Source organism: Strix aluco, chromosome 1, assembly GCF_031877795.1.
Source record: "Strix aluco isolate bStrAlu1 chromosome 1, bStrAlu1.hap1, whole genome shotgun sequence".
Lineage (NCBI taxonomy): Eukaryota > Metazoa > Chordata > Aves > Strigiformes > Strigidae > Strix > Strix aluco.
Window position 1 is genome coordinate 122,209,660 of NC_133931.1, and position 27,642 is coordinate 122,237,301.

Below are 27,642 nucleotides of genomic sequence, written 5' to 3' on the forward strand. Positions count from 1 at the left end.
CTCTTCTTTCTCATTCCAAACTCAGTAAAATCAAACTAATTACACTGAACACAGAATAATGAATTCCAACATTCCCTATTATACTCTCAATATGCCTTGAAAATTAGCACATCGCTGCCTCACAAAAATAGCTGTTTGCTCCCGTTAGTGTGTCACATGTTGTCACTGGATGTGGTTTTGCCTGGCTAGGTTTGAAAGGCACGCACGAGACACCATCTGAAGAGCTTGCCAGTACATATAACATCAGTGATGAATGGCTAATGATTATAATAGACAGGGCGAAATGAGAAAATGGAACATTTTGGTGACTGCTTTGCACATGACTCAATGGCTGATGATTGTACGAAGATGGCAGGGAAGGTGGCGGTCCTTGTCATTTCTTCCCTGTCAGAGTGCAATTACAAATAGCCTGGCTGCTTGCAATTGTGATTTTAAACAAACCCCATGAAAACCAGCACTGCTGCCCCAGCAGAATGATGCACAAGAATATACTCAATGAGCTGACAGTCCATTTACCTGGTTAATCTAATAGGCTCCTGATTTTTTTCTAAAATCCTGCTAGAGATTTTTCTTAAAAATATGCCTAGAGCCATTAAACCCAGAGCCATTAAAACTCCATTTTTACTAGTTGCTCCCTGCAAGCCTCTGTTAAGTGGCATCATTACCGGTACAAATTACGGATGGCTCACAATTACTTAAACACTGTCCGACTCAAACGAAGGCAGCCTCTGCTTGGAAAACACCTGTCCTGACCCACAGGCGATGTACTGCTATTCCCATCACAGAAAACAAAAGATAGAGCAAAATGATTGAGGAAATGCAGACCCAGCACCAAGAGAAAACTTATCTTCAGTCTCCAGTGGCCTCTTATCAGGCACGGACACATGGCTGGCGGAACAGCACGGGGAATTGCTCCCCAGCTCCCACCTTGCAGCACACAAAGGCAGAGTAATCGGGCTTGTGTGGGCAAACCAGAGCAGAGGATAAGGGCTGGGAAGGGGGAGCACACACACAAAATCCAGCTCCCTGCACCCTTAACCTGAGATGAGCCCCATGCTGCTGCCATCCAGCCTGACTGCGTTTTGCACTGAGCCCTCCCCACCAGAGATAGGAACTTCCACCTTCCCCTGGTCCACGCTGCCCAGGACAGGCAGCCAAAGCCCCTCAGGCACTGAGGGATGCTGCTGAGACCCAGCAGGATGAACAGGATCCGGCCCCTGCCCTGCACGCTCTCCACTGGGGTAGGTGGGCCCGGGGCACATGTACACCCCACCACTGCCACCAAACCCACAGCAATCCCGCACCAGGGGCTCTGCCTACAGAGGACTGCATCTCCCCTGATGATGGGATTTCGAGAGAGATTTTGGTATTTATAGCTCGGGTTCAATCTCAAAGCCAGGCTCCACACGGGTTCCCAAATTCCACTGGAAAGCAACAGAATATTAGGAGCTGAAAGCCTTTGGTGAATCTGGGCCTCAGGAAGGCTCAAAGAGGGCAGAAAAACTCCTGCTTTTGAAATAAATCCACACTGAAAAGCAGGGGAATAGCAGAATTTGTATTTGCAGCTGCAGCGTCTTGGTGGCTCTCCGTCAGCCCAGTACCCAGCCCCAGGCAACAGCCCTGTTGTCACTGCTTGTTTCTTCAAGGAAACCTCACAGCACACCTCCTGCTTTGGGAACCGCCGCAGGAACGGGGCTGGCTGCACGCAGGGGTCAGGGCAGTTGTACCCCAGAGCGAGCGAGGTGGGGGGAGCAGCATTGTGCCAGGAGCTGCTGCTGCTGGCACGGCTGCTGGCAGAGCCCCCAGCACCCACACCTGTAACAAAGCCCCCTCCACTCAGTGCCTTTCCCTTCTGCAGAGTGGCTTTAGCACACAACGGCAGAGAACGCAATGCCCCAATCTCACCCCAACCTCAGCTGCAAGGGTTTGTCCCTCCACGTGACACCCTAATACATGAGTGAGACCTGTTCCCTCAGCTAGATGGCTGTGGAAAATTGTGACTTTGCTTAAAATACAGGCTCCACTGGCAAGGTAAGAAGAGTTTGTGAGAGATGCTCAAAAATCACTACCCAGGTGCTGTCTGCCTGAAACCCACATCCTTTGTCGTGGTTGTCACTGAACAAAGACTGGAAGAGAGACTGACAGGGTGCGGGGAGTGAGAGAGATGTGAAAATAGGAGATTACCGCTTATTGGTTGGTTTAGCAATACACAATGTGTTTACACATAGCCCAGAGTAAACTGGGAGATGATGGGCAAGAACCGGGGCTGAGGCACTGGGACAGCCAGGGCCGGGCTTTCCCTGCCGAGGATGTGCCTTTGCCCCATGCACGCTCCTCTCAAAGACGCTCCTGCCTGCACTTGGTTTTAGGCACGGGTGTCCCCCAGCATGAACACGCAGCCTCTGCAGCCTCGAAACAGAGGCGATGAGAAGGGCTGGGGAAAGCCAGACAGCACGGATGAAGGCATGGCCGGCAGCACCGGGTTTGGCCTTGCTCGCAGCCCCACCACGCGCACGGCCTGCTACGGGCATCGGGGCCTGCCAGGGAGCAAGGCTGGACCAGTGCCAGCAACTCGCACCCTTCCTGGGGTTTCCAAGCCATTTTTAAATGCTCGCATGTCAATTCCCCCGGTGAGCACTGCACAGGAACCGAATTTCGCATCCAGCTTTCCCTGCATTTGCAGATGCTGCCCTTTATATTCTCTCAGACAAAATTCTCGGTAGGGGTCACTGGTAAGGGGGCAGAAAGCTGCGTGTGGCTCCCCTGGAGAACCCCAGCAAGCCGTGGCACGCAGGCAACACCTGGGAGCGTCCCACACCCACCCCTCGGCCAAAAAATCAGCCATGCAGCTCCTCAAATCCCAACCGGAGATCAGTGCTGGGGCCTGAGGATCCAGCTGTGAGGCTAATCTAACCAATACAATTTATTTTCCAATCAGCCTTTCAGGCCCCTGCAGCCAAACGCAGCCCAGGTTCCGCCCCCCCCAGTCCTGGAGGGGCTGTTTCTGAAGGGCTCCGGCAGCGGGAGCAAAGGCAGACCCCCACTGCCAGAAATCTCACTGCATTGTCCTTCCTCTGAGGGTAATTCAAGCGTTCTACTCTGAAGCACATGCCGAAGGGCTCCATGTATAAATCCCACAAATTTCGTGAGCTTCCCCAGGCTGGGGCGGCTGCCCCAGAATGCTGAGGAGCGGCAGCAGCCAAGCGAGGTGGCTCTGCACCCCCCTGCTGAACCCCGCCATGCCACTGCATCTCACGTAACTCCCCCCGCGCCGGTCCTCAGACCTTGAAAACATTTTTTTCATTAAAACAAATTTTAAAATGCCAAGAAGGGGAATCCTCACGTATTTACAGGGAGGAAGAAATATGGTGTAATTGTTTTAAAGGGTCTTTTCTGGATGCACAAAATGAAACAGGTCCATTATGTGAAACAGGCTATAACAAAAAGAGATTAACGAAAATCGCTTAAGAAACCCTATTCTTTGATTTCCCAGATTCACCGATCCTGTTTCACAGCATTCTGTGAAAATGCTTTCTATGCCTACCCAGACGCATCACATGGATCACTGGACTGATCGACTTTGTTCCTGTGGACATCATCTATCTAACTATTTATTCCAATATTTTACAGGCGTTTTGACAGCACCCAACTCATGTACCAGAAACATTCGGCTGGACATTTCCACCTCTAAACGAGGAAGATTACACAGACCCCCCACAATCTTTACCGGGATCAGTCTGCTCCGTTCCCAAAAGGTGACAAAACCTGTTTTTTGTTTTCCCTTCAACCTCTATTCACAAATCAGCCCTTTGTCTCTTTCAGTAATTGCTACACATCTCTTTTTAAGCAATTTCTCAGTAATTCAAATTCCCAGTAAGAGCTCCCCGCACTCCACATTATTTCCTAATCACAGCCATAATTGTCGCCACGCTTTTTGTCCGCTCCACCGCAGTTTATTTAAGGTGGCCCCGGATGCGGAGCCGGGGGCTTCCCCACGCCTGGCTGAACCCCACGCTGCCTTCCCGCCACGAAGCCCACATGGGGGTACGACTAACGGGGGCGGGGTGTGCCCCAGAGAGGCAAGAGTCAACCCATCCCTGCCCTCCTCTCTGAAAAACAACAACAAAAGGATATTAAAACAATTCGGGCTTCGTTTTTATGGCTTGAGCCTGAAGTTGAAAAAAACCCCTCAATACTCTGCTGCACAGTTCTGCCAAATTCTCCTATTTTTATATCCTGCAGGTAAGGGGAGAGACACGGCAAATGGCCGCTCAGAGCTCCCATTTACAATCAACAAATAATGTTTATTGCGATTTTGGCTGTAGCTGCCCCCCTGCAGGGACACCCCAGTCCCCGTCCCCAGCCCCGTCCCGGCTGCCTCCGAGCTCCGCGCCGTTTGCAAGGTGCAATCCCCGGGCCATCACACGTAAAATGGATGAAAAGGAAAGAAGGAAAATCGCAAAGGTGGTGAGAAGGCTGCTCAGTGGCACAGTCGGCAAGTCCGGGGCACAGACCCATTAATTTTAAATCGGCAAGAGTGCGCGATGCTGCTCTGACAGCTACAGAGACGGGGCTGCCGGAGTCTTTTTATCATTTGGGAAAACGATTTCTGTCTCTGCTAGAAATTGCTTGGAACTGGCAAAATACAGTTGCTGCTTCACACTTTACCGTTTCAAGATAAAATGAAATGATATATTTAATCAACGGATGAGACCAGATAGGGTAGAAAATGAGCACGGCTATTACCTGTTTTAATTGCATACTTCAGGGTTGTTCTGCAGTTCAGTAAAATTTCTTCCAAGGTCTGTGGCTGGTCTGCCAGTTCCCAGTTATATTCCTGGAGCAGCTCATTTGGGTAATGGAAATCGATAACTTTTGTTGTTCTATCAAAACTTTTCACCACATACTGAAGTAAAATGTCCACAATGTCTTGTAGGAAAGACATAGTTGTTATTTCTCCGTTGCATGCCGGCAGAAGATCTGGGAATGGAGAAATGAAAAGTTAACTTCCTTTTACGACCATACACACAGGTTTTGGACAAAGCCTTCTATTTATGTTTAGAAAATCTTTTCACTGCAATACGAATAGACTGTTTTCATTTAATAAGCAAATGGGTAAGACTGTATTTTAAGGAATGTTCTGAAAGGTAGTAGTTAGGTTTTAATATCCTACCTAAAATAGCAAATTTTGCCCACAGTATATTTCAGACCAATTTTTCAGACAATGAGAGAGAGCAGGGAAACACGAAAAAAAGGAAAACGAATCTCAGGAAAAATAAAGATCGGGAAAGAAGTGCTACAAGCACCACCCTAAAAACGGTTGCTTGCCTTGCAATAAAATACCTTCATCGTGACTCTCCAATGCAAGTAACTTGTTGATAATTTAATGCCTTTTTCTGAGGCGATGCTGCACGGTCTCTCAGCACACACACTGACAGACATCTTTTGTGCGTTTCAGTGCGATGGCTGAGCAGAGCCGAGCTGCACTGGGAGCCCCTAGTTTAGGGTAAGCGGGTGCGCTCAGCCAGGCAGCAGCAGAAGCGCAGGGCGCCGGCAGCAGCTCCCCTGCGTGTCGGTGGGGAGCTGGGAGCGAGGCAGGAGCAGAGACGCTACCTCCAAGGTCAGAAAAGATGAAGTGCAAAACCATCTCGAATTAAAATAAATCTGTAAGAGAGCGCTCCTTCTCCCTCCTCCCCTCAAACCTTAATTTCATGGCAGGGACTTCAGCGAGAAGGTCGCTGCTGTCAGTCCTCCTTAGAAAGAGCAACCTGCAGGCTCCAGCACGCCGGGATTTTATTGCTGCCTTTTTTTTTTTTTTTTTTTTTTTTTTGTCGGGATCTTTTTTTGTTTGCGTTTTTTTTTTGGCGGGTCTGAGAAATGCCCGGCCCCGCGGGTGCCGGGGAGGTGCAGGAGCGGGTCTGGGCGGGGGGCGCGGAGCTCCGCGGAGCCTCCGCGCACCGCGGGCAGAGGCAATTTCCCGAGCGAACCGCTGTTTTTCTGTCAGTTTTAGAGAGGCAGCGCGGCCCGGGAGTGCCGTTACCTGTTGAGTGCAGAAAGGCGTAATTCACCTCCGCTTTCTGGCAGCCGCAGGGTTTTTTGTCGCAGGTACAGGCCGGCCGCGGCTCCGCTGCCCCCGGGGCTGCCCTGGCGCCGGTTTCCACGGGCTTCTCGGCATCTCCGTAGAGCAACGCTTGACAGCGACACGGACACACGGCCTCAGCACCACGGCCTCAGTCCCCGTCCCGTCCCCCCCCCCCCCCGCCGACACCCCACCCCCCCCCACCCCGGCCCGGGGTAGGGCCCGCGGCCGCCCGCCAGCGCTCCGCGGGCGCGCAGCCATGCCTCCGCGGCGGGCTGCTGCCGGGGCCTCCCTGCCCTTACCGCAGAGTTTGTTTCCGATCCCTCCCGTGAACTTCTGGGCAACCTGACACCAGGCTCTGGCTGCAAGAGAAAACGGAGCGGAGGGTCCGTGGGGACGGGCGCGGGCCGGGGGCGCCTCGTCCGACAGCCGGCCCCACTCCCGCCTCAGCACCCCCCGGCCCCGCCGCGCCGGGCTAGAGCCGCCGTCGGTCCCCGCCGCTCCGTCCCGCCGGTCGAGCTGCCACAAAGGGGGCTCCGGCGACCGGGCAGCGCTGCCGCGGCGGCTCCACGGCTCCGTCGGGCCGGTCCCGCCCGGCTGCTCGGCGCCACCCTACCTGTGCCGGGGCTCTCGGCGGCCGCGGAGCCCTCCTCGGCCCCGAAGGGCCAGAAGCCGGAGCCGGGGCTTGCCATGGCGGAGGCGAACCGGCGGGGCGGGCGAGGAGCGGCGAACTGCAGCCCCGGCGGACCGAGCGAGTGTGCGTGAGTGTGAGTGTGCGGGTGTGTAAGTGCGCGCGTCTGCGCCAGGCGGCGGCAGGCGAAGGGGCGGGGGCGCCCCGGGCACGCGTGGGTGGGAGCGTCTCCCGTGGGCGCCCCCGGGGCGCGCTCCGCCGAGCTGCCGCGCTCGCTCGCCGCAGGCCGCTGTCCCCGGCCTGGGGCGGGGCGGGGGAGCCGGGGGGGTGCCCCGCCGAGGCGGGCAGCGGCGGCCGCCGTTAAGGGTCCCCCGCGTCCTGCACCGAAGGGGCAGAGGGGGGGCGCGCTCGGGGCAGCCTGCGGTGGGGCTGCAGCTGCCTCGGGGGATGAAGGCGGGCGAGGTGCCTTGTGCCGCCTCCGCTCCACCGGCGGCCCCGCGGCCGCAGCCCCGCGGGGCGGGAGCGGGGGGCCGAGCCCCCCCGGCGCCGCGGAGCGCTGAGCTGAGGGGAGGGGGGATTTTCCGGGCCTTAGCGCGGGAGGCCGCGGCCGTCCAGCCCGGTACCCCGAAGGCAGGGCTGGGACACCGGTCCCTGGGGCCACGGGGAAGCGCCCCCAAGCCCGTGAGCTGCAAAACTCCGAAAAATCCGCCCCTCCCCCCCCCTTCCCTCGCCCCTCACCCCCTGCACCGGGGCACCCCCTCGGCTGCCAGCAGGGGACTCCCGGGCGGCGGCGCCGGGGCCGGGCCAGCCCCTGCCGCAGGCGGCGAGCACCAGGGGAGTCCCGGGGCGGGGAAGGGACCGCCCTCCCGAGCCACCGACGCCACCCCGGCCTGGCCCTGCCCGCAGCGAATGGCGGGAGCCCCGTCGGGCCGGGCCGCCACGGAGAAGGCGCTGGCGGAGAAGCCCGTGAGGGGCCGGGGCCGGGGCCGGGGTCGGGGTTGCTCCCGCTCCCCCTCCCGCTGCCGGGCTGGGCAGAGCCGTCCCGGCTGCGCTCCCGCGGAGCTGGCGGGGGGAATCCCCGCGACGCCGCGGCGGCCTCGGGGCGGCCCCTGGCTCCTGCGTCTGCCTGCCCCGGCATCTGTCCTGGCATCGCCGGGCCGGTGCCGGGGTCTCCCCACAGTCCCCCGGGGATGGAGACCCCGTCGGAGCCGCCCTCTCCGCTTCAGCCCCGTGGGAGGCAGCAGGTCTCGGAGATGAGAAGAGGAGGAAAAGACCCGCTCCCCTTTTCCTCCCCGACGTAGTTTCTGAAGGCAACCAAACCTGCCCCTTGCACCCGGCAGGTTCCCCGCTGGAGCACGGAGCCCATCCTTGCCCTGGCTGCCTCTCCTCCCGCCCAGGAGGAATTTCAAGCCCTGACCTTCGGAGGGAGGTGGACTCGGCCCTGCCAGGCCAGGGCTCGGCCCTGCCGAGAGCAGCGGTCACACAGGCCCCACGCAGGCCCTGGGGGCTCCCAGGCTGTGGTCAGCCGAGGGCATCCCCCTCCGCTTTCTGCACGCACCCACATGGTTACTAGGACTGTCCCCCCTCCGTGAAATCGCATGGAAATGGATGCTTGTTTTAAAAACACTGGCCTGGTGGGAAAGTAAAAGAAAACCAGCCTAGGCATCCCTTCGTGTGAAATTCCAAGTCTGTTCCAGTTTCCAGATCAGACCGGCTTTAAGGAAACGCAGATGATAACTCCGGCTTTCCACAGCGAGAGACTGCTGTGAGCTCTTCCCCACCTTGCTCGCTCGTGCCCCAGTCTACAGTATTTCGTCAGTTCTGGGTGTAATTCAGACACAGCCAACCATATCACTGCCTTGTGCATTTTTATTTACCATTTTAATAATACATGAGAAAACAACTTTAAAACAGAGTTCAAAATTTAGACAATGTATCGCAAATTTTACATTGCAGCAAATTTTAATTCCTTGCACAGCCTTATAACTAGTTAAAAGATCAGGAAGCAATGGTTACCTGTCTCTGGGGAAAGGGCCAAGTGTGTGAGGGAAACAGACAAAAAACCAACCCCTGTGGCTCGCTGCTGCCGCCAGTCGTAGTATTTAGGAGAGCTAAGCAAGGGAGCAGGATCAGGCCTTTATACTGGCATCATGAAATCTGCCTTCTCTTGCTTTGCAGCTGGGAACATGCAATTATGAATCCTGAAAGGAAATGCAGCAATTATCTGTGTGGTTTCTGTGAAATAAGGTCTTTTGAATAAGGAATCGGAGGAAAATTTTAACACGGTGGCTATTGCTTTTATTTCCACTTAATTTCTAGTGGAACTGATTAAGAATGATTGTTACATTTAGGCAGCAATCAACCAGAAAGTGTATTTTTATTCCTTTCTTGGCACCCCAGAGATTAAGATTCCTCAAAATCTAATGCAAAGGAGAACAAAGCAAACATGATTTAAAAGTTCATCACTTAGTCACAAAGCTCAGAGGCAGAGGAGAGGGCTGGATATACTTCCCATAAATGGACATCTCCAACATAAAGATTATACACACATTATTGACCTTTAAAACTGGCTACTAGCTTTACAGTAAAGTCAATAATGAAATAAACTGCCATAATATGCTATCCAATTAATCATTTATGTTTGTTTTCATTAGAGGGACACTTGCCACAGACAGTTCATCCCAGAATTTAGGCATAGTAAACCTAAAACAAGCAAAAATTCCCCTATGGTGTTCTTGTAATTTTTTTTCCTGTAAAACAATTTATTAGAAACAATAACTAAGGTTTTCTGAAGGTGCCTATGGGAATTTGAAAGATTAACTAGGGAACTATAAACTGAATGATCTATTTTAATTGGATGAGACTGATGAAATGCAAATAAGAAAGAAATATGCCTTAAGTAAACTAGATTTAAGCTGCTTAATGTCTAATAATTTTAAGACGTAGCAGTGGTATCCGAAAGAAAGCTGATTTTTATACTAGGTTTTTTTTAAAGTATATGATATGCAACTGACAGTGTCCCTTTGCAACGGTGCTGGGCTGTAAACCACAGTAATTCATATTCACATGAACACACACGTTGTAAACTTGAAACATTGGAGATTTAAAAAAAAAAAAAGGAAGCACATGGTATAAAATGATAAAAAAGATTATGCTAATAAAAGCCAAATGGCAGCAGGAACAGCAGCAGCAGCAGCAGCTAGAACTGCTGGATAAGGCGCCGGCGCTGTGAGGTCTTCCGCAGCAGTCGTCTGTAGTCATAGGGATTATCTTCGGTTTTACTCTCTTCCAGGGGGATTTCTGCAACTCTCGACCTAAGGATTAAGCGCAGAAGTGTTTCAGAAATTAAAGTCAAAACATTTACCTTGGCAAACACTCCTAATCGACTGCTTAACCTCCACCCTCGGGGGAGAAAAATAAAAGGAGAAAGAAAAAAAATCAACTGACTTTGCTAGGCCTCTTCCTGTGCTGCATAAAGCAGGCACCTTGGAACAAACACATTATATACTAAAAGCAGATGAACACAGAAGAACAACATGTTCTTCTATGAAGGGGACAAATAAAAGGACATAAAAACGTTGAGACCATGGGGGTGCTTTGCAGTAGCGTTTGCCTGATGGTTACTAAACCAGATTTTCAACTGGCGTAAATTTGTTTGCTTTGTTTTTAACCTGCCTGTGGAGCTCACTCTAAGTGTCCATCTCATTTTATTATTTTTTTTCCGAAGACAAAATGCATTTTGGAAGCCACCTTTGACAGGCTGGAATGGTCACCTGTCACCATGTGTTACCATGGAGCAAGATTAAAAATAAAACTCAGTTATTTAAAAAGTATATTACTCTGAAATAATTACAAAAATTGGTAGTGTTCTACACTAAAGGGGTACCCCACCACTGGAATAACACCAGCGTCGAAGGTAAACTGCTAAATAAAAAATACTCAGTGCTTCACTTCTGTAGACTGAAAAATGTGTGTATAGTCTTTAGATCCAGGCGACCCCATTCGAGAGATACCTAAGTACAGAAATGTTTATTAATTGCATTCGTCTGCCCTCAGAGGTAATGGTGTAAATTTAAAAGTTACACAGATTTTTTTCACTATGGCTAATTAGGATGCAATCAGAACAGCACACAGTAAAGGCAGGAAATTCCTTTTACTAAGCTCAGTGGCAAATTTCTCATTCATCTAAACCAGACCTCAGGCTGACAGATTTGGTGTAATTAACCACCCTAGAAATGCAACATCTTCCAAGGGATGTAAACTATATGGTAACTCCCTGATATTATTATTTTAATTCCATGCCTTCACAACACCTTCCTAAAACTAATTTAGATCCTACCTGAAAAAAATGCCAAAAATAAAATACCTAAGGGGTGCATTTCTGTACCACTACCACAGACATTTTCTCTACCACTATGGATACACAGTCAAATTCAGCGATCATCCCAGGCTTAGTGTTTCCCTTAAGCCTTTGACCTAGATATTTTCCAAGTTTTTCTTACATATATGAAGACACGAGAAGATATATCAAGACATAAATATGTGTCTGCACGTGCAGTGTGTGTGGGTGCATGGCACGAGGAAGAATATGAATTTCCTTAGCCCAGCAGAGGTCACCCTCCATGAAGTCTATGTGGGAAGAGAGGAGGTTGAGAAAACCCTCCCTTTTGGGTTTTTCTCTCGGCTGTCCACCTTGGTGGGGTCCACTACAGGCTATAAACCCATATGCTGCTACGGGACAGAGGAAAAGGAGTCAGTCAAGCTGGTGTCTTATCTGCAGAAAGCAGACAGAAAGTCCGGCGCGCGTTCACCCTATTTAAAACCTAACTGATCAGAAATACAATTTTTAGGTACTGCTTTAGCTTAATTTGATTTTAGATCAGAGATTTACAGCAGGATCTCATTTGGCACTTGGGAGGCCAAAAACTAGCAGGTAGGCTGAACACCAATCATACTAGCATTTGTCCCTGCTGCATAAAGATGGGAAATTTTCAGCTATAGATTTTACAGTTTATTCCATGAATAAAAAAATAGATTTATGTCTAATTTGAAAGTGTATCTTTTTATGAATCTTTTGAATATCTCAACAAGGATATACAACATTTATTTTTTCCTTCTATTATTTTGTATGAATTACCTCTCAGTAGCTCTTAAAATTGAAGTCCTGCGCTCAGCTGGGTGTCTCTTCTTTCTTGTGGTAGAACTGCTGTCCCTTGAGGTGGAATCAGTAGATGAAATTTCTTGGTAGTAGATATCTAAATCTAGCACTTTGCTCAGACTGTCAATAAATAAGTACACTAAGTTAACAGTTTCACTTTTCAATATTCAACATTCAGAAAAAAGGCAAGCAAATATCATTATTGGTTGTGTTAATGCATTGAGGATCTAAGGAAATACATATATCTAAGCACAAGAAATCAGTCTCTGAAATGTGACTGCTGATACAGTGAATGCAGATGCTAAGAAATCTGAAATGCTAAATGCTTCTATATGTTCATAAAGCAGACATATATGACTGAAATAATTTGGGTTTGCCATGATATTCAATGGAGAGGCATTTTTATGGTATAATTCATCTGACCTATTTTAGCTATCTCTTTGAGGAAGAGATGAATCATTTTCCTAAAGATGACTATTTTTTTTCTCTGAGTACAAGAAGAGACTTCTAAAGGAACTAGTTCAGATATCGGTCTCAATAATGCGGATGCCTCTTATTTTGTTAGATGAATGATATTCAGGGTATCATATCTACAGAAAAAAACAATCCTAACATCCAGTTTAGTATGGTTAGGGAAAAAATAATATCCTAAAAGCAACCTAAAAAAAGAAGTTCAGATTTCAGTTCTCACATTGGTAGAAACCAGAAATAACTCATCAATTTCAGTTGCTATGTTCTACTAATACAGTTGGCACATGAAAGAAGATGCAGTTGTGGAACTGATTAACTAGATTTAAGATTACTGAAACCTGAGTCCAAAGGAGAGAAAACACTAGATTTTTTTTTTTTTTTTTTTTTTTGGCTAAACAGAAGACAACAGTAAGTGAAATTTTTTCAGGATCCAAACGACATCAGAAAAAGAGCTGTAACAGACCAGACATGGGGGATGTGGACATTAAGTGAATCCTTTAAGCAGTGTCATGATCAAGTGCAATTTAAACTGTGGCTGAATGAAGCCAGATGCTGTGAGCACATATTACATGTATATAATGTTATGTAACTTCCTTTAAGATACATATTTTAGCTACAGAGTTTGTATTCTTCAGCCTCAGCTCAGGATAGTGCTAAGAGCCCATTTATCTTGCATCTATGACCAGGCTACCATAGCACGCATGCTACGGTACCATAGCAATGTCACTGGGGGCAGCAAAAAAGCTTCAGTATAGAAACACAAATAAAATAAAGCTATGACGTATGTGAACCAGGTCTACAGCACACGTAAGGATCTAAGATACAGAAGAGCAGAATATATCTATTTCTTGCTTTATTTCTGCAGAGATCCATCAAAATAGGTTAGTTCCATTGTGAGGAAAAGACTTCTGGTCGAAATTTCAAGGGCTACTCTTCTTTATCTGTTATTAATAATTACTGTTTTATTTTTTTATGATCTATTTCCAAACAGTCATGTATTTTTAGGAGAGAATTTTAGCACTCTTTGTATTTTTGCTAACAAAAAAGAACTGGTTGTTCATTTGCTTTGACTGGAATTTTAAGCACCTTCAATTATTTTCTGTGTCAGAACTATCTTTGATGTGGACCTTATCTTAACTTATTATTACGTTCATGTTGCCATGGTAAAGGGCCATGCTATAGTAAAACTGAATGAGTGAATTCTATAATGGATTTTTGTAATTGAAAATTGCATATTTTAACATCGTATATGATGTCCTTCCTGTGAATCACCAAATTACCATGCTTTTTTAAATGATTTATTCTACTGGTTGAAGTACAGCTAAGAACTACTTCTAGAGTACTAAAACGACAATAGTGAGATAATGAAAAAAATTACCTTTCTTTTCTTGGTTTCCGTTTTTCGTCTTGTATTGATTTCTAAGAAAAAACAAAGTAATTAAAAAAATACTAACAGGAAAGCTTATGCAAAGATACAATTCATCAATATGTTAGGTAGGAGAGTGTTGTATAATTTTTGTTAAAACAAAATACAGAGAATCTAATTTGCTGAGCAAGTGCCCCAGAAAATCTCTTTTCAGAATCTTTGAGACTGAGAATGGGGTTAGCATTGTAAATCCCATTGTAACTCCCAAATCAGTTGCCATACTGTGAAAAAAGCTAAAGTAATTACAATCAGAACAAAAAAGATCTAAAACTTTCAAGTATCTATAGTTGTTTTAATGAAGTTGACAACACTAGCTCACTGAGGCAAATTTACTGTGATGCCATGAGAATTTCCATGAATACAGGCGATGCAACGGGAACAGGCATAATCCTATTCTCATTAATGTCAATGCAGTCTTGTCACAGGTTTTAGTGGAATAAAATGGACAAAGGCCCCATTTAAAAAGCAGTATACTAGGTGGCAAAAGCACCTTCAGGACAGAAGACATCTAGAAATGCAGAGGAGAGAAGATTCATAGCAAATGTGAATAATTTCTTATCTCTAATAGACTTCTGTCCCTACAGCCGAAAAAATGCCGTGTTGCAGCATCTAATGCATCACACTTCAAAAGCAGTACTTTAAAGTGCAGATGGTCTTAATTGTGTTTCTTGCAAACGAGTGAAAACTTACTAGAGTTAGTGATTGTAAAGTCACTGAGAATCAGAAATGATGATGGACTTCAGTACGCAGGCAAATGGACAAGACATAATTTCAAAATGAGAGTCTGATTTAAAGAAATATATCAAAAAATAATCTTTTACTGCCTTATAGGAACAATGGGCTGTTGTCAGGCTTCATTTATACCTGTGTCCCCCTTTAGCTCATTTGATATGCAAGGAGATGAGTGAGAATAGAAGGTATCTAATTAATATCTGTAACATGACGTGAGAGAAATACCTGTTTTTGCAGAAGATAGAGAAATTTTTTCAAAAAATACACTCAGATTGTGTGCCTTCACTTTCAAGTGATCTGAGTGCAAATAATCTGTGAATACCTGCAGGTCACAGAGATTTTTAATAAGGTAGAAAATCCATGATACCTGGGAAAGCTGACGACCCTCAGGTATCTAAAGTTACAGCTCAATGACTTACCCAAGGTCTAAGAATTTAAGAACTAGTAGGTCTCCTTTTTAAGCTTCAGTGTATAGATATTTATGCTGAACCTTTCCCTTACCAGTAAACTTAATGTTGGGAAGACAGGCTTCTCTTTTTTACACCTTCTTGAAAAATACAACTAATTGAAGGTAATATTAAGACCTTGAAAAACTGCTGCTAAAAATTCATTTAAAAATCCCCTGGCATTACTGCAGTTTTTGTTTGCACTGATGTAAGGGCTGTTTTCTGATACGGAGCTGGTCATGTAACAGATTAGCTTTCAGAAAATACTATGTTCCTGACTGTATAGCCTCGACTTTCTAAATATGCATTTACTTCAGAATTACCCTTCCCCTCAGAAACGTCCTAATACAGAATTCAGTGTCATGCCTTTCATTTCGATCCTTTATCTCACCAATCCTACTTTCACAAAACAAATCTTATTCTTACATGTGAATTTATTTTTAAGAATATAATTTCTTTTCAGAGTATCACTGTTGAAAGCCGTTTTCAAAGCCCCAATAATAAAACATAGTCGTGTTTGTCTTTTTTGGTATGCCAGACACAACTCTCCCTAAAGGCCCTGGTGACACCTTCTGTTGAAAGGAGAAGCAATTGCTACGGTTAGTTTATTAGCTGGGCTCTCACCGGCTGTTAAAATAGGTCACTAAGATACAGGCACCTCGAGCAAATGAGTTTAATTGCTTTTTTGTTGGAACTGCTTTCTGAGCTGCTTTTACATTTTCTCTCTTTCTGCTTACTTTCTTGCCTTTTTTTTTTCTATATTTAAGGGCACTGAAGTCGAGTGGAAAGCAGCACTTGGTATCTGAACTTGGACCAAAGGCTATATATAGAGACACTCAAATCCATTAGTCTCCTGAGCTGCTGGTATTTGCCAATTCCTTCATAATCACAATCTGACACATTTGTAAAGGAAGTTGCAGTGTGCATACTAATAAAGCCTATTTAGTATTTGCTCTCTCTGCAAGATCAAGCACTAATTTAGACGCTCAGAATAGCTCTCCGAACCTGTTTCTCTCCCATGACTTACAAAGAAACTACAGAGACCAGGCATTTAATTTGGGTACTGCAAGTGCAAATGCTGCTTATGCATATAATGAATGTACGTATGTTTATGTACAAAAGTAAAAATTGGGCTGACCTAAGGTCCCCAATCAGGGTAACTCTGAACCTCAATTTCAAACCTAGTTTGAAATGTGAAGTTTGTGGCCTGCCTCCTTTCAGCAGGACACAGCTTTTATGCTGCATTAGAAAGGAATATAGGGAATTGGGCAATTAGAAATAAAGTTTAGGTGGGAATCATCTGGCAGTTTTAGCCCACAAAATCATGCTAAACTCACATGTATTAGAGTGTAGTAGGTAGAGTCTTCTGGATTATTTAATGTCTTGGGTTTCCGTGGCCTCCTTGGGGGTCTCTGCATTGGGCGAGAGTCTTCTACTTTGGCCGCAACTGTAAAAAAGCAGAAGATAGCAATGCTTATTTCTTCACAGAACGGGAAGCTTTTGTAAAAACAGGAGAGAATTTCACCAAAGAGAGCAAAAAAATCCATGTAGCCACTTTTACTGCTTGCAGTAACTTAAGAAAGCAACTGTTTTGGGCATTTGCATCACCAGACTGCAAAGGAGAATCGGTTTATCCATTTGAGTCCCAACTACCCACAGGGACACATGCCACACAACGAATGTCAGGCTGGAACAGCCCAGCGGTCTGCCTGGCACAGTCTTCTCCTTCTGAAAAGGGCTGATGCTTCACATTCAGAAAAGGGCCCTGAAGGGTAATGGCTACTGGAAGGCTACCATCTCATAACAGGGACCTGGGCAGTGGTGACGATAATTTTTTCAGACTCAAGTCAAGCTGTTGAATGAGAGAACTAGGATTAGACCTCTGATTCAGAGGTTGGTCCTCTACATTATCATGGTGTAGATTTTCGTCAGGGTCTCCTGCTGAGGCTGTTCAAGCAAAATCATATACCTCAGGGCAACATAGTGTGACCATGTCCATTGCATCCAGTGTAATCTAGTTTAGTATACTCAATTTCTGGTCTCTATTTCTACAAACACTTTCTGCAAACATGCAAAAAAATGCTTTCACTCTAACAGAAACAAAATCGAGATTTTAACACAAAATGGAACTGCTGTCCTCTGTCAGTCTCCAAACTCAAGACTTAGACAATGCTTTGTGAATTACAGCGGCTGGCACATGGGGAACTAGAAAAATGTCTTGGATATTCGCATGTTAAAAATCTAAATGCCATTCTGACAGTGCTAAGATATAGGGTTGCTAAGAGTTCATAGGCTGTTTGTCATAGAGTCAACACAGAGTGCAGGGTTCCTAATGCCTTATTCTTGGGAGACCACAGAACTGACTCTGGGGGGCTGAGGGACCACAAATGTGTAGCATGGTGAGCATGATCACCTTCCATTTGGCTTCAGCTATAGGAAAAGTTAACAGGGGGCTACACCAATTCCTTCATGAAGAAGGAGGAGAGCGTTGCCCAGCAGCAGAACCCTGATGACAGAGATGGGTCATAGGGATACATACAGGGTGATGAAGTCACAGCACAAAGTTTAGGCACAGTGAACCATGTGTCCAGGTATACTGCATTATCCAGTGAGGTTTTATATTGTCCTTGTCCCATCATAGAAGTATTCAGGGGACAGACCATGAGAAAAAACATCTCTTTACATAAATGAATATAGTGTGAGGGTGGAATGAGGATCTTGCTCCCAATGAATTACTGAAGTGTGTTCTGCTGATCTGATCCTCTTTCACATGAAATTACTTTAATTCCATAACCCAGATATGTTAAATACATGTGATAGAGTCTTAGAAGGAAGAATGTATTTTGTTCTCTAATGACCATCAGAAACCCTTTTACACGATAAAAATAAAAACTCCTCCATGTACATCAGACATCTTTTTAATTAAGGAGGTAGCACAATCATTTAAAATGAGAAACGATCAGTAATACATCTGTGTTGACTCCTGCAAAATTAGCTGTTGAAGTTTTTTGTTATGTGTGATAAATAAAGGCTTGTAAAGGTCATGGGTATACAGAGGAGCCAAAACGAATAATATTAATTTAAACTGTAGTTGGATAATGATTACATTTATTGTTTTAGTTTCTTATCTGAAATGCAGACTGCTTCTCACGTAATGAATGAACAAGTATCTTAACATTTTAACATTTTGCACTTAAGAGAACAAAGGTGTTTTTCTAAGCCAGGGTACGGATAATTCATGTTAAACAATGAACTTTAGATGCAATAAATTAATTTCAGTAACCTGTATTAAATATAAATTACATTCTTTGATTTGAATAGGTATAGCACGCTCGATTGTGCTCTTATGTGGGCTGCTGTTACCTTGCTGCATTTCAAATAGGCCACCTGGAGTTATCTGAGTTTCCATTTGTGAAAGAGTAGAGGCATATCTTCCCTATTTTATTTTTAAACACAACAGGAGCCTGAAGTAGAAACAATACCTTAAAAAGAACCCTTAAAATTCAGTGTAGTTGAATAGAAACATCTAACCCCTTGTCTGTAGGGCATTTTCAAAAATTGTGTCAAAGATCACGACTGCATGAAAATCTGGAAAAGGAAAATGAAGCCAAATTGGGAGCTTTAGGAAAATCCCAAGGAAAAGGCTGTCATAATACCTAAAGATTTTTTATTGTCCCCTAAGAATTCATCGCTATGTATGCTGTTACATTATTTAATTCATCACTGTCAAACACATAAAGCATTATCATATTCTAGATTACAATTATTCCAACTGAAATTACTTGTATACTTCTTGTGTATGTGCTCTGCAAAGAAGACTCTTCTTACATTCAAAAAAACCCATCATTTTGACAATGGTAAGGATTTCAGTAAAAAATAGCTTTTCATCTTGGCTCGTGCATTGTACATAGGTATGAGCTATGCAAAAGAACTGAGGGAACAGAAATACCATGTTGGGGCAGGCAGCCTTCTAACCTTGGACTTCCATCGTTCCTTTTTAAAATGACATAGAGGGCTGAAAATGCAATTCTGAGTTTTGTCTCCAAATTACACAGTAAGTAAAAAACAGTTTTATGGGTTTAGCTTTCTTTGTTTCACCAGAAACCTGTGATTTCCTTCTGCACTTAGATTTGTGTGTTCATTGCTACTGAAATACAGCTATGTAGTAGTTGCCTGTATTGGATAACTCACTGCACAAAGTAAAATTTGTTTTTTTATTAGTTACTGATAATTCCAGAAATCATTTACTTAGTAGAATTAAAGGTGGAAGGCAAATTAAATACCCAAGCCTGATAAATGGTGAGTTTGATGTGCTTGTTTTCCAGATGGCCTATACCTTTCTGCAGTAAGCAATAAAGCAAAAGGAGGAGTAAAATAATTCACTTATTAATGGACCAATTATGTTGCTGTTGGAGTCCATTACAAAAAAAAGGTTTTTATTGAAGCCCAGTCTCTCCATAGTAAAACATCTTATAGCCTATTTTTCCTTAAGATTTCAACTATCTCTAGCAAGATCTGGCCTGATTTCTATCTAGCAAACGTTCTAATAGTTATGTTACAACATTGATACAAAACCCATTCACAACAGTAGCCATCAAAGCACTTTGGAAATGTCAGGTTGGCACTGTCATCCCTATCCTACTAGCAGGGTAAATAAGATGTGCAAAGCAAGACACACCGAGACTTGCTTAAGGTTACGTCCCAGTTAGTCATCAACACAGCTAAGGGGCTGGACAGGAGGACTGTGCTCTGCAGCCAGCCCCTGCCCTGCAGTTGTACCTACCTGAACAGGTCAACACATGCCTTAGAAGCAATGCATAGGAGAAACTGGAAACAAAAACATTTGATGCTACACAGATGTTCCTTCCCAAAGGTTTTACCAAGAGGAAGACAGGTTGAACAACAAGTTGAAAGGAAGGATTTTCCTCAAGCTGCCCAAGTGCACGCAGTCAGTACTCGGTCAAAAGAAAGCAGTTTTGCTTTCATGACCTGGATGCTTTGCTTTTGAACCTCAACAGCAAATGTCAGCCATGCTCTAACCCGTGCCAAGAAAGTTAAATCTCTCTCCTGCCCAAACCTGACGCAGACCTGAAGTAGACTGTCAAAACATACATTTGATCAAGTGACGATGAAAAGTTTAATAAAAGTTAAGGTCATTCTCCATGAGAATGAATGAATTACAGAGTTAAAGGTCAGCGAAGGCATGTGAATAGTGTGTCTGCCAGGTAACATTAGAGAAGGTTTAGCAAATATAAGGAAAATTCCTTATTCCTATCAGTATTTCAGTGAGCTCATTTAACACTACTTTAAAGGTTCCTACCTAAGTTGCTGTCCTGGTTTTAGTTGGGATTGAATTTTTTTTTTTTTTCGTAGCTGGTACAGTGTGTTTTGGACTTAGTGTGGGAATAATGCTGATAACACACCGATGTTTTAGTTGTCGCTAAGTATCACTATTCTCAGTTAAACATTTTTTCAGTTTTCCATGCTCTGCCAGCAAGCAGGTATACAAGAAGCTGGGAGGGAACCTAGCCGCCAAGACAGCTGACCAAACTAGCCAAATGGATATTCCATACCACAGAATGTCATGATCAGTATATAAACTGGGGGGAGTTAGCCAGAGGGTGTGGATTGCTGCTCAGGGACTGTCCAGGTATCAGTCAGCGGGTGGTGAGCAATTGCATTGTGCATCACTTTTTTCTCTGGTTTTATTTCTCTCTTTTTGTTATATCCCTTTTCATTACTATCACTATTATTATTATTTAAATTATTATTTATTATTTTTATTGTTAATGTATTTTGGTTTATTTTAGTTATTAAACTGTCCTTATCTCAACCCACAAGTTTTACTTCTTTTTCCAACTCCCCCCATCCCACTGGGTGGGAAGAGTAAGCAAGCAGCTGCATGGTGTTTAGTTGCCAGCTGGGCCTAAACCATGCCAGCTGCGCGCACACTTTTCAACTCTATGGTGTTCAGTTACAAGGTATAACTACTTTCATACTCAGCCCTCACTGAAAGCTCCAAATACACTGAAAAAATAAGGGAAGGGACAATGAAATTTAGGACCAACTCATTTAACGTATGTGTATCATGAACACCACCACAGAGTATGGAAACTGTGAAGAGGTGCCTGTGCTTGAAACATTCAAGCATGAGCAAGAAATGCTTGAATAAAGATGAGTCAGTATCAACAGCCCTTTAGGTTGAACTGTGTCTGCACATTCTGACACACAGTGATAAGCTTGGAAGACAACAATCTCGAGGAATCAACATCCATGGATGCTAATGTAAATTAACATATGACTTACAACAGATCTTATACTGAAAACTGGAGAAATAGTGTGGTTGCAGTTGTGATAAGCATCTAAGTGATGAAAGGTCTCTATTTATTAGGCCACCTGGAGAAACAGATAAACCCGTCTTCAGGTCATTTAAGTGAAATGTTACATGTTTGATTCAGCGCTGTATCTTACAGGGACAGAAGTATAAAGCCAGGCTCAGAATAAAGCAGGAAGAAAACCAACAGTAAGAGCAGTAATTGTATGGGATTTGTAGAGGAGCTTGGAAGTAATCAGAAAAATGCAAATATAGTAACTGGAATTCCAGGACCTGATAATGAGAAGTTAACAGGTGTTACTGCTTACAACATTTATGTGCATATCTTTTTACTGTCCTAATCGTACAGGGTGTGAAGGATGTAGTTACTCAGGTTTGGGATTTGCACATAAAACAGCACTGCTCTTAAACATTCCGGTTAGTAATCTTTAGGTATTGTTTATTCATGGATTGTTTACCACAGCCAGATTTGGAAATTATGGTTGATGAGTGCAAATCCTTAGCAATCTGGAAGAAAGAGAAGGATTATTCTGGCACAGACCTAGAATATGAACTGCAAGAGACCGAGAACTTTCCAACTGCATACAGCAGGAGTTAAGAGTGTTTGATCTCTCACGCCTAAGTCCTGCCAGCCCCAGTGAGGGAAGCAGTTTCAGTCTCTGGCTGACACTAATACTCTCATTTCTGGTGACCTGGGATTATTGCTATTTAAGAGAAGATGTTTAAGGAAAATGGCTGTACTCCACTTCTGTGCCCTCCCAAATCTTATGCTCTGCCATGGATCTGACTGACTCCCAACACAGAACTTTATACATCCCAGCTGCATGGTGTCCAAAGGGCCACTCCCGTAGCTGAGAACAACCAGAGCACAGAAGTGCTTGATGACCCCGCTTTTCTCCAGTCCCACGCTTCAGTGCTCCCTGGCTGGCCACTCACTTGTAAAGAAGAAAGACCGGCCAGTGAATACTGCTATCCTCACCCACTGCTACAAAGGCTCCCTTTTGCTTGCAAAGACTGCCCATGAAACACCCATAAATAGTGCTGCAGCAGCCTACAGCAGGAAGAATCCTAGATGAAAACCCTGCCTGTCTCACTGCTTCATGTAGCTGAAAAAGTCCTCAGCTGCACCAGAGTTACTTGTACCATGTGAATTTCATTCTAAATATAGAAAGTTCTCTTCCTGGGATTTTGTACTTGAACTGTCATTTAATATTTAGAAGGATGGGCACCATTATTCACCTGCAGAAAAAAGAAAATTTGCTCTTATAATAATCAAATTCCCCTCACTTCAAGCTTTGACCTCAAAAAACTTGACAGCGGCCATTTGTGCATCTAGTCTGGCACCACAGTAACCCAAGGATCACTATCAGTCCAAAGGTGCAGTCCTGGGATGCAGCCATTATGTTTAGCTGAAAGCATTTAGCAAGCAAATATGACCTACTCAGAAATTCGTGCCACAGGGAATATTGTTATTTCAGGAACCTTGTGCAGCTTGCTTTATGTATTTTTATAAATACAAATAAATTCACTAAAGAACAACTTAACCTTGTGGATTTAAGATTCATTTAACCTTTGTGCTCACATGTTCTTTAAACTGCAGGCTTTGCATTTTTATTAAAATAAACAGTTTTGGAAGTGTGAACATTTGTCACAGTACACCATCCAGCTGTCCCACAGTTCCTCCCCTTCTGTGGGTAGCAACGTAACAAAATATTTTATCAGAGGAGCTGGTAAAGTCTCAAACTGAGCAATGGCCATCTACCCACAGATTAATGCAGACAAGTATTACTATATGGCATACAGCTATAAAATACAATTCATGTGTTATAGCTGTAAAATGACATATAAAACTAGTGAAGCTGAGGAAAAAGTGTAAATAAGTGTGACTAAAGTAATTACAAACAGGTAAATACTAAATGATTTAAAGAACACCTAAAGCTCAACAATCCTTGCCTTTGTAAGTGTAGGACAGCAAATGTAGTCCTAAAGGGAAACCTGCAATAAAAGCATATCGTTCTGTAAATGTGTGTGTATAAATTGTACAGTAACACATAATGTAGGCCAGAAGACAAGAAGGCTCCTCCCTGTTTGATGGACAGTGGATCACTCACCACATCTACCTGCTTCACTTTAGCATGATAGTCTGCAGTACGTTACCTCAAGTTTTTCATTTTATGTAGTTATCTTACTATATTGCAGAGAGGAGGAAAGTACAATATCCAGAATGCTAATAACCCCTGTGTTGTAGACAGTACAACCTAAATGAACTGAACACAGGCATATTTTTACTTAAATAGTCTCCACATCTAGTTAGATCATGTTTGTTATAATAAACATCTACTTAAGACCATGCAGCTATGTGACTGAGCTCTGTAATGCTTAGGTTCCAACCAGCTTACAGACAAGCTGGGGAATTACTTCAGAGTAGTCTCTTACTTCAATATCATGTGCATTGGTCATAGCTGGAAAGGAAACAGTTTTCCTGTTGTGAGAGTTATGCTTAAATGTAGAAAAAGAAAGTTCATATTCCACACCAAGAAAGGTCTTTCAGTGGACTGGTTAGAGGTTACAAATACGGCTGTGGGGATGTGTGAAATCAAAGCTCAGGTCCCTGCTGCCACCAATCCACACCCTCAGTGAGTGGCTGAGCCTGGCATCTACAGTGTTGCAGAGTGAAACGTCACATCATGGCCAGGAAGGCTGGCAGAACACAGCACTTGACTAGAACCCAGCTGGCCTTCCTTCACGCTTTTTTGAAGTTCAATGTCTGGCAAAAGTCACCTTTGTTACATTTATCAGGAGTAGGCACACAAGCTGTATAATTTACTTGGGTCAACAGCAGAACACAGCAAACACAAACTAGAGCTGCCCAGCTCAGACCACCTGGGCAAGAAGGCTCATAGAGCCAGACCCAGCTCAAAGTATAAATACTACCTCTTGTATCAAGGGAAAGTTGGCTACAGAAGGATTGGGAACAAGAGTTCTGTCAAGAACTGGAAGAGGACTGGTTTTGGGGTGGTTTGACTTACTGGAGCAGAGCATTCAGTAAGTGACTAGCAGTAAATAGGCTGGAAGGGCTACTTTGGTTTGAAATGGAAGGGGACAACTCATACTTTCCAGTGTTTAAGGGCTGGTAGGACAACTTTAGATGGCCCATGCTTTAGTGGCACATTTCTCTGTAGTGAGTTCAAGCACTGCTTCTTAGTCAAATAGCACCCCCTATTTCATTTTAAATGCATTCAGCTTTGAAAAGAGTAACTCCTTCTGGGGTCTGTACTCACCTTGTCCACATGCCAACTTACAGCAATTTAATCAAAACTGAAAGGATGTATCAACCATATTTATTTTGGGAAAAAAAAAAATTGTTAAAATTCTGCATGAGCCATCTTGAAATGAGCATACCTTGACCACATAGTATGTTTTAATCTATACGAATATGAGCATTCAGGACTCTCTTTTTGATGCTTCCTACTGTTTTGAAGTTATGATTGCTATTGCTGACATTTTCTGTAAAAGGCAATTAGTCAAAACAGCAAACATTCAATTTTTGCACCCATAAGATAGAAAAAGAGGGGCTTGTAATTCATCCGCGTTTTCTTACAGGTTTTGCCTGATATATGAAAAAGCTAAGCACTGTCACATTACACAAACACATTTGTCAGGAGAAAACAAAGCAAATAAATCCTCCTTTTGCTAAGACCACACAACATTACCTTGTAAAAAAAAAATCTTATTTACTTTTGTTTATTAAAATGAGGCCAAAGATCTCGTCTCTTGTGCAACTCAACGACTGTTTCCGTGCTGTCTTAAAAAGCATTTTGAGTTGGTTCAAGGAAATGTATGACCTTTTTCACGTCAGTGTTCAAAAGGATACAACACAGCATTTTCACACACTTTACCATTGGAAAACCACTGTATTATGACACCACAGAGGTTTAAAGCAGTGGGACATTTTCAGAGATAAAAGCAAGTGAAGCAGGGTTGCATGCACAGGTGACAAACCCTGGCATCCTTTTGCCTCCTGTAGAGCTACTTAAATTTATAGCAATATGAAGGGTAGACCTTGCATCATTTTGCACATGGCATGAATGTACATTTTCACCTGATTCACTTGTGTAGGTAATGAAATCTTTAACTGATAAAACAGGGATTTGTGTATTCCCCTTCCCTCTATGCAACTCTCTTCTCTAGCTTCTGTAAGAACATGTGTAAGAATCAAGAGTTATTTTCCAAAGGATGCATTTTTAATTCCTCAGGTTTATCCTGTCAAAAATCAGCAATATTTAATAGACAACTCAGTCTATTAGACTGAGATAGACAATCACAAACATTGTCATAAAGACATATGAAAGATCATGGCACTTAGTTTTCCATTTCACATTTGTTTTTTCTTGCAGACTTCAGTCTTGGATACAGGCTGAACTACTTAGATTATATACCAGCAGCCACTTTACACTTAGAGGTTTAGCTTTTGTAAACAATCAGCCCTCATTTTAGCAGCTTGCCCATTTGAGAAGACTGCAAAGTGGGGATGAAGTACTTTTAGGATCTCTTCAATGTAGTCATGGGAACAGAAAGAAGTTTCAGCATATGTGACAACTGAATCGTCAATGTTCTAGTGAAAATAGTACAATTAGCTTTGGGCAGTGAGGGACAGTCCTGGATCTAATCCCAGCTGTGCAGAGGCAAGTGCAGTGGCATGGCTTGGCACAAGCAAGCTGCCCTGCAGAAATGGAGACACACCCGGTCATTTGCCCTCATCTTCCTCCACCTCTGCAGCCCAAGACACAGGCTGAAGAAATCCCCCGTTAGATCTATTCCAGCTGAAGAAGCTTGAGCAGCTCAGTCAGCTCTTTGTGGACCTCTCTGCCGGGCACAGGTCTTAATGATCTGCATGCTCTGAATCCCATGTCCTTCACCTTTATTCTTCCAGTACTCCTTCCCACTGCCACCTGATCTGCTCCAAGTGTGTCTGCATTTTGGGAACCCCCACAGCCCATGTTAATTAGAACGTAAATAACTTTGAGGTGTATTTTCAGAGGTAATGTCCTCTTAAATGTGAGTTAAATGGACACCAATTTATTAATAAAACTTTACATGTAATTTTAAGGATATACCCACCAACATGGGTAGGAGTTACAAGTTTTGATAGCCTCAATTGCATCTGTGGATAGCTAAAACTTTACTTAGCATGTATGTGACAAACATTGGTAAATTGTTTGACATAGTACCACTAGCACACACAACTGAGCAACATATGAGTAAAAAAGAGCCAGTGTGGAATTTTTACCAAATAAAACTATTCCTAGAGATGCTATGTCTAGGTCTCACAATGATTCATTCACCAATCTTAAGCAGCACTAAAACAAAATACCAAGAAAAATAGTAAATACGTAAATCCCAACCAGGCTTGGATATTTCTTTGGAATGTATTCCAGACATGTACTGATATGGAGCTTAGTACAAAAATGTACAGCCTGAGTTATACAAGAAGCCAGAGCTAACTCACCTACTAGTTCCTCGGCCTTTAAAAACACAACTCGGAGTTGCTTCTTCACAGTCCTGTTTACAAATGAAAATTCTGCTAACAGTAAGGTTCAACATTACCTGACTGACAAACATGAGAAGGAAGTTGGCCGTTAGCTTGCTTATCTTTGGACAAGATGATGGGTTTCAGCTGATGTGACAATATCATTTCATTCAATTTTTGCTGCAATGCTAAGTAGTCTTCAGATAATTTTGATATCTGAAAAACATAACACAGGATTTTACATTATTATATAAATAAGTATACACATTCCAAGGTAATCAAAGGTAAAATTGTGGACTACAGAATGAATTTAAAAGGTATTGCTCCACCTACTGCAGTGTAGACCCCTACCACATTTACCTCCTCTCCCCTTTAAAATGAAAAAAACAGGTGAAATGAAATGACACACAGGAAGCTCCACATTGCAGCCCAGTCCTGAAGCTACTTCATATTTGTTTACACGTGTGAGCAGACGGTGCCTTGATGATGCAAAATAGGTTCTACAGCTGTAGGCATACTTCTCTGCACATGTGTGGGTCCTTGACATTGACACAGCCACTTTTAGTTTCAGTTATAGACATTTCACAAGTTTACTGAATTAAGAGCCTTGCCTGGTAAATGCACATTTCAACAAAGGCAAAGTTTCTGCATTTAAGCTAAACCAGGTTAAAACTAACATAATTTTTTACCAGTGCTCTAACTTTGTCTTTCCCTCCTTCCCGAAAAGCGTATTTTCTCTTGCAGCCCAAAATACACATTTTTAAAGAACACTCATTAGAAAATCTCAGTCTTAGTTTAGAGAGCAAAACCTTGATGCCACTGAAGCCAGGAAAGT

At 44.1% G+C, this 27,642-nt stretch overlaps 2 protein-coding genes across 3 annotated transcripts in view; both read right to left on the minus strand.

Moving 5' to 3' along the window:
- GAD2 (glutamate decarboxylase 2) overlaps positions 1-6,951 on the minus strand; it is a 41,097-nt gene extending 34,146 nt beyond the window's left edge. The window contains exons 1-4 of the mRNA XM_074833692.1: positions 6,696-6,951; positions 6,382-6,441; positions 6,041-6,190; positions 4,747-4,980 (exon numbers count right to left, since the gene is read on the minus strand). Coding sequence (XP_074689793.1) covers positions 4,747-4,980; positions 6,041-6,190; positions 6,382-6,441; positions 6,696-6,771 — 520 coding nt within the window. The 5' untranslated portion in view covers positions 6,772-6,951. The remainder of the gene's footprint in view (positions 1-4,746; positions 4,981-6,040; positions 6,191-6,381; positions 6,442-6,695) is intronic.
- Positions 6,952-8,561: 1,610 nt separating this feature from the next.
- The window catches only part of MYO3A (myosin IIIA), a 125,668-nt gene continuing 106,587 nt past the window's right edge, over positions 8,562-27,642 (minus strand). The window contains exons 32-36 of one of the 2 annotated variants that reach the window (XM_074833703.1): positions 26,885-27,023; positions 16,281-16,390; positions 13,718-13,758; positions 11,848-11,988; positions 8,562-10,024 (exon numbers count right to left, since the gene is read on the minus strand). In XM_074833703.1, the coding sequence (XP_074689804.1) occupies positions 9,910-10,024; positions 11,848-11,988; positions 13,718-13,758; positions 16,281-16,390; positions 26,885-27,023 (546 nt within the window). In that variant the 3' untranslated portion in view covers positions 8,562-9,909. Of the gene's footprint in view, positions 10,025-11,847; positions 11,989-13,717; positions 13,759-16,280; positions 16,391-26,884; positions 27,024-27,642 lie in introns of those variants that run through there. The other variant, XR_012624277.1, reaches the window with a different exon arrangement.